This window comes from Ochotona princeps, chromosome 22, assembly GCF_030435755.1.
Source record: "Ochotona princeps isolate mOchPri1 chromosome 22, mOchPri1.hap1, whole genome shotgun sequence".
Lineage (NCBI taxonomy): Eukaryota > Metazoa > Chordata > Mammalia > Lagomorpha > Ochotonidae > Ochotona > Ochotona princeps.
This window is the reverse complement of record NC_080853.1, coordinates 36969805-36976847: the sequence shown is the minus strand read 5'-3', so window position 1 is coordinate 36976847 and position 7043 is coordinate 36969805. Positions and strand designations below refer to the sequence as shown.

Here is a 7043-nt window from a genome sequence, read left to right as displayed (position 1 = left end):
TCTAGTATTGATTCCTGCGATGTGGAGGGAGAGGGGAGTGTGGCTTCGTCACCATTCATCCATCAGCTCTGCTGCGCGTGGAGTTGAGCAGAACACAAGAGCATTACCTAGCCCGAGAAGTGGCATGGCCAACGCCAAGTTCAAGGTGAAGATACTGGCATTCCTGTATGTATCTGCATGGAATCTTCACTGTGCACACCTTATCCCTCTGTCTTTTCCAATTCAGAGCAGGGATGTCAGCTCTAACCTGCCTATCCATGTATGCATGCTGTCCATCTCTCAAATGGCACCCAGCGACACAACCCCGGCAAAGCTCTACAAGAGAGAATCACATGTTTACACCAAATTGACTGGTCCACGTGCCTTCAAGGAATGGGTTCCTTTTTAGAATGAAACTAAATGACATTTTCCCTAAGCCACCCGACATGTCTCCCTCTAAGAAGTCTTCTTACGACATGGCGTAAGAATGAGAATATTCGTCTCACACCACTTTTTCTTTGGAAAATGCCAGGGAGCAGACACGCACTTGTGAAGTCCATGCAGCTGGACCCTGTGGGCCTCAGGAGGCTCCTGGCTTCCCCAGCTGGGGCCTGTCCAGCTCCATGATGTCAGAGCATCCTTGGGCACCTGCTCCAGGCGGCACCTTCCTGCTTTCCTGCCGGGCAGAGCTGGAGAGATCCATGGCTCTGTCTTCCAAGCCGTGCTCGGGGCTCTCCTGGCACGAGCCTCTCTCCATTCCTGCAGGCCTCCGGCTCGAGGCTTCTTGCAGGTGGTCCGGATCCCACAGTCCCGTCAGCCTGTCGTCACTTCCTGGTTTCCTTACTGTCTCTGTGGATTTTTTATGCATTCCTTTGCAAAAACAGAAACAAGAACAAACAGTAAAGAAAAAAAATGAGAAATTCAGCGATTATGTACACTTCTTTCTTAAAGTCATCACTGTGGATGACAGTCCCTGCCCGCCTCCTCCTTTTCCCCAGTCCAGGGAGGGTCAGTAGCGGGCTCCACATTCAGGCCCACCAGCCGACCACAAGTGGCAAAGGTGCTTTGATGGCTAAGTTAGTGCTTTGTTCCCCAGTTCACAGGGCCAGGTGCCTGACGTTAACTGCACCTCTGCCTTCTAACAGCATTCCATGCTTGGTCAACACAGCACCCACATCTTGCAAGTCTAGATCACTCATGCACCCTGAATAAGTTGTGAAAAGCTGGGTGCAACCCTTCCACACACTGTTTACAGGGGTAGGATTAAGCCAACTGTCAGCTACCCAGACCGTACGAGCCTCTAGACATTGCCAGGCAGGAGCCTCACTGTGTGCACAGACACAACAACCCGGAGCCTCTTCCTTACCCAGCAGCCACGGCACACAGGCCCCACGCAGGCCCCCGTCGGCCGAGTTCAGCACCGAGTCCGGCAGTGGGATGCAGTGTCGCACCATGGCCCCGTACAGCCCGTACTCTGCCATCACGCTGCTGCCGCCCCAACGCTTCTCCCGCTTGCGCCACTTGGCCCTGCGGTTCTGAAACCAGACCTGCTTGGAGGCACGAGGGAACACGAACAGAAAGTGACCTGGGGTGGCCCACTGCCCACCGCCTGCCCCTGCTATGCTTCTCCTGGATCCATCTTCATACAGTTTACAGCATGTGTTACCATGAAACTGCAAGGAACTACTCAGACAAAAGGCATGGGGTCCCGGGGACAGCCTCTGTGTTGTATGTGGGTAGAACAGTGCTGGATTGGGTAGGAGTAGCCATGGGCTGCCTTGCTTGGTGGGAGGGTGATGACAGGTTCCCTGGGGAGTATGCGGGAAGCAGAGAGGAGCCCCTGGGCACCTGTATGCGATCTTCTGGGAGCTCAGTTTTCACAGCTAGCATTTCTCTGGCGTACACATCAGGGTAGTGGGCCTCGCTGAATGCCTTCTCCAGCTCTTCCAGCTGATGGGCAGTAAAAACGGTCCTGCAGAGAGCCAGAAGCACACACGTGGGCACAAGCCCAGACCAGGCAGGCAGGTTTCCCACCTTATGGGCCATGTGCCTGCCTGGCACCTCCCAGGCACCTCCCTGCTCCCATTCACACAACCACTGAGGTTCACACCCAAAAACCACCTTGACAAGTCGTTCCTTGACAAGACCCGTCTAACAGGTGCATGAAACCATGCCTTAAACATGCTACGACGACAGTCTCCTCCAGGACATGAAGATTTATCTGCCCCTAATGTCTGCTGTGCCCTTGCCCCTGCCATCCAGGAGGTGTAAGAGGATGCCGCCCAGCCCCAGGGCTATGGGTGTTCCTACCTGTGCCTTCGCTTCTTCCTCTTGCCCAGGGAGGGGGAGGCCTTCCGGTTACCCCCATCTTCTGAGGGACTGTCATCATCTGTTCTCACAAAGATAAGAAGCGGACCTTGAAGGCAAGCAAGGCTTCAATTGCATGTCCTGGTTTTTACATGAGAGTGGGTGCAGGTGTTATGTGAAGGAGGGCATAAGGAACCCACACACTTCACAGCACCCACACGTTGTATCCATTTTCCAGACCCCCAGGAGCTGCCACAGTTTTCCAAAGGGGAGCAGCCCAACCCTTAGAGCTGCAAAATGACAATTCCTAGATCACACCAGCAGGCAATGGTGCCAACGTGTGAAACCAAGGCTACTTGGCCACTAATTGCATTTTCTGTCCCCGCCACATCCAGAATCATCCATTTATACGTGCCTCCCCGCTGCTCATCTGTTTTTTAAATTAATTAATTAATTGAGAGACAAAGTCACAGAGAGAGAGAGAGAGGGAGAGTCAGAGATCTTCCATCTGCTGTGTCACTCCCCCAAATGGTCACAACAGTGACCCAGGCTGAAGCCAGGAGCCTGGAGCCCAGAGCCTCCTCTGGGTCTTCCACACGAGTGCAGGGGCCCAAGCACTTGGGCCATCCTCCGCTGCTTTCCCAGGTGCGTTAATAAGGAGCTGGATGGAAAGCAGGGCAGTCAGGGATTGAACCAGCACCCAGATGGGATACTGCTGCTGCTGCTGCAGGCAGAAGTTTAACTTGCTGTGCCACAACACCAGCCCCAGCTCCCCCACAATCCCACACCAGCCCCACTCATCTTAACGTCTACACCAGCGTTTCTGAAAACGGGGGGGGGGGGGGCTGAAAGTGACATCAATGCTGTGCCCCTTCCGAACTCCTGGAGGTAAGATCGAAACAGAATCCCTCACAAGTGTGCTCTGGAGGCTTCCAGACACCCCTAAACCAGGAAGAACCACTCTCCCATGCCTCATCTCTTCCTGTCTGACATATCAAAGGTTCCAGATGGAAAAGAAGGCAGGAGGACCAAGCTATCATCAGATTTCTAGCTTGACAAAGCATGACTTGGGGGCCCGGTATGGGAGCCAAGTGGCTAAAGTCCTCACTTTGCACGCGCCAGGATCCCATACGGACACCGGTTCTAACCCCAGTGTCCCCGCTTCCCATCCAGCTCCCTGTTCATGGCCTGGGAAAGCAATAGAGGACGACCCAAAGCCTTGGGACCCTGCACCCGTGTGGGAGACCCAGAAGAGGATCCAGGCACCTGGCTTCAAATCGGCTCAGCTCCAGCCGCTGCAGCCACTTGTGGAGGGAATCAGCAGACAGAAGATCTTTCTCTCTGTCTCTCCTCCTCTCTGTATATCTGACTTTCCAATAAAAAAAAAGCATGGAGGGGGCAGAGGAACTACAAAGCCAGCAGGGACACTCACATGCCACCTCCAAGGGCCTGAGTTCAAGTCCCGGTTCTCGCTCCTGCCTGAGGCCTTTGCATGCCGTCCCTGGGAAGGGACCCGAGTTCCTGCCACTCATGCAGGAGACCTGAATGGAGTGCCATCCCCTAGCTTTGGCCTGGCCCAGTCCCAGCTGTCGGGAGCGTCTGGGGGCTGAACCACTGGATGGGAACTCTGCCCAGCAATCTATGTGTATGTCTCTGCTTCTCAAATGAACAAAATCATTTTTTAATTTATTTTTTAAAGATTTATTCATTTTATTACAGCCAGATATACACAGAGGAGGAGAGACAGAGAGGAAGATCTTCCATCCGATGATTCACTCCCCAAGTGAGCCGCAACGGGCCGGTGCGCGCCTATCCGAAGCCGGGAACCAGGAACCTCTTCCTGGTCTCCCACGTGGGTGCAGGGTCCCAGTGCATTGGGTCGTCCTCGACTGCTTTCCCAGGCCACAAGCAGGGAGCTGGATGGGAAGTGGAGCTGCCGGGATCAGAACCGGTGCCCATATGGGATCCCGGGGCGTTCAAGGCGAGGACCTTAGCCGCTAAGCCACGCCGCCGGGCCCACTTCAAATATTTTTAAAGGATGAATAAAGACAAAAATAATAGAAATATCACTAGCTTCTCCGACATACATCGGTTCGCTCACCAGAAAACTGAGTGCTTGGGCAGAACATTCCATGTTGTGCTGCTAACTTGTAACTAGACATTGCTGTGTGGCTAGTCAGGTTGAGATCTGCTGTGAATACAGAACAACTCCCCTAAAAGTACAATACTCTCCTGGTTACACGTGCAATGTTGGTATTTGCATTTCTTGGATTTAAAGCACAGCATTCAAGTTTGCACCAAACAAACAGCCGCGAGGTATTTCTTCAGCTCAGCTCTGCCTCCACACACAGGGGTTTCATGCCCTTTGCCTTTTTCTGCCACCAGTGCCCAAGGACCAAAGAACCCATCCTTGGAAACTGGTTTTTTGTTTTCCACTGAACCAATGTAAGGGCGGTAGGGGTGGTCATCGCATGCCACACAGAGGCTTATGGACAAGTCCTTGCAGGTCCATCCACAGCGCGGTGCCTGACCTTTCCTCCTTGGGAAGCGCCTGGAGCGCCTTCCACTCCAGGCATTATCGCAGCTCCTTCCCTGGCAACCCAGCCTTCTCAGTTTCTCTGGCCTTTGACATTCACAGAATGCCACTGCTCACTTCTCATTCCCCTGGAACTTCTTGGATTTGTGGATAACAGGTGCACCCAGAACCCAACAGAACCCTCTAGGCGCCAGGGGTGCGCGCGCGCGCGCGGCGGCGGCCCAGCGGAGACCCAAGGCCGCAGGCACAGTCCCTTTTCAGCACCCGGAGAAGCGGACAGTTCTCACGCACGTACCAGCCCTCGGAGGGGTCGGCTGCTGGCTGCGCCCTTTCACGCCCTCCCGCATCCCACTGCCACCCCCGCCATTCCCAGGGGTCTCCTCGCATGACTCCATCCGGCCCGTGCCGTATGGTGGGCCCCAGATGCAGCAGAATCGAGGTACATACACACACACACACACACCCGGGATCCCGAGCTCGGGGAGCAGCAGTGAGGACAACCGGACTCAAAGCCAGGAATTCAGGGGGCAGGGGTCTGGTTACCGGACGTCGAGACGCTCTCTCCGCGTTTCTGGCAGACGGCCGGAGGGCCCCCGGGGGGCTGCGGGGCAGCGGGTTCCGGCTCCGCCGGCGGCAGGAAAGGCACGTCGGTGAGGAGCAGGTAGGGCGCCCGGGCGGAGGCGGCTGGGGGCTTGGCGCCGAGGCCGCAGAGGAGGCCCAACCCCAGCGGGAGCGCCCCGGGAGCCAGGCAGGAGCGGCTGAAGCCCGGGCCGGGACCCGGAGCCGCCGGTGCGCCCTCGCAGCCCGAGCCCGGCGCGGGCAGCTCGGTCTCCAAGCCCAGCAGATCTGTGATGGCGAAGCCCCGGGGGCGCGAGGCGCCGGACGACCCCCCGAGCGCCCGCGCCGCCCTGCTCCTGGTGCGCCCGTCGGAAAGAGCATCCCGGCCGCTCATGTCCTCCCAGTCGACGAAGCGCGACCCTCTCTGGGCCCTGTGTGCTGAGGGTCGCAGCTCCGAGCGAGGTGCTTTATACGGCTGGACAGCCCCTCTCCAATCGCGTCGCGAGTCGGGACTCGGCGAGACAGGACGCCACCGACCCCCCGCCCCTCCCCCGGGTCGCCGCCCCCGCAGCTGCAGTCAACACAGCCACGCTCTTCGCCCTGCTTCTGTCCAGCTGGCCCTCTGCTCGCCTTAGCCCGGTTCTCGAGGGGGGCGTGCACGCGTGACCCCAAAGCTTGGCACATGTAGCCTGGCCTTCCTTTTGACTAGGCCCTCCCGGGTGGACGCCCCACGCCAGCGGCCTCCAAGCCTTCACAGCGGAGACCCAGCACTTGCCCCAGACACCGCCGAAGGGATCCCGGTCTCCGAACCCCAACAGGGAAAGCCCCAACATTAAAACAACAACAACAAAAAAGCTTATTTAACTCCTACCCACTATAGCTCCCATCAACCTCAACTCGGCTCTGGCTGCTGGGTTGGGGCGGAGTCCCAGCTCAAGCACGCTGGGGGAAGGGCGCCAGGTGGAGGCAGGCGTGGACAACCCAGGGGGACTCGGGGAGTGCCGGATGGAACCGGAGCCCGGGAACCTCGGACAATAGTAATAATTATTGTTACTTAGAATATACATGTGGAGCCCGACGCGATAGCGTAGTGGTTAAGGTCCTCGCCTTGCACGCGCCCCGGGATCCCATATGGGCGCCGGTTCTAATCCCGGCAGCTCCACTTCCCATCCAGCTCCCTGCTTGTGGCCTGGGAAAGCAGTCGAGGGCGGACCAAAGCCTTGGGACCCTGCACCTGCGTGGGAGACCCGGAAGAGCTCCTGGCTCCTGGCTTCGGATTGACTCAGCTCCAGCCGTTGCGCTCACTTGGGGAGTGAATCATCGGACGGAAGATCTTCCTCTCTGTCTCTCCTTCTCTCTGTATATTCGCCTTTCCGATAAAAATAAATAAATCTTAAAAAAAAAAAAAGAATATGCATGTGCCAGGGATTTATCTGAATGATAAGGATCGAATTAAAGTACGGCTATTTTATTTTAATTCGTGGGACAAACAAACTCGAGTCCGATTTGATCCTGATTGAAAGAAAGTTCAACTTTGGAGAGAAGCTCTCCCTGTTTGCTGAAATAGCCGCAAGCAAAGCTCCTGGAGTAAGCTGCTTCCGCCTGTGGCTGGGGGGGCTCACCGAACCCACCTTTCCCGGTCTGGGAACCCTGGAAACGGCCT

The 7043-nt window shown here is 56.5% G+C and overlaps 1 protein-coding gene across 1 annotated transcript; it reads right to left on the bottom strand.

The window, feature by feature from the left end:
• Positions 1-559: 559 nt before the first annotated feature.
• VSX1 (visual system homeobox 1) lies at positions 560-5774 on the bottom strand. The gene is made up of 5 exons (XM_058679828.1): positions 5366-5774; positions 2290-2368; positions 1828-1951; positions 1346-1526; positions 560-849 (listed from the first exon to the last, which is right to left on the bottom strand). Exons 1-5 carry the CDS (start codon positions 5772-5774, stop codon positions 560-562), a joined length of 1083 nt encoding a protein of 360 aa, XP_058535811.1.
• Between the last annotated feature and the right edge of the window lie 1269 nt (positions 5775-7043).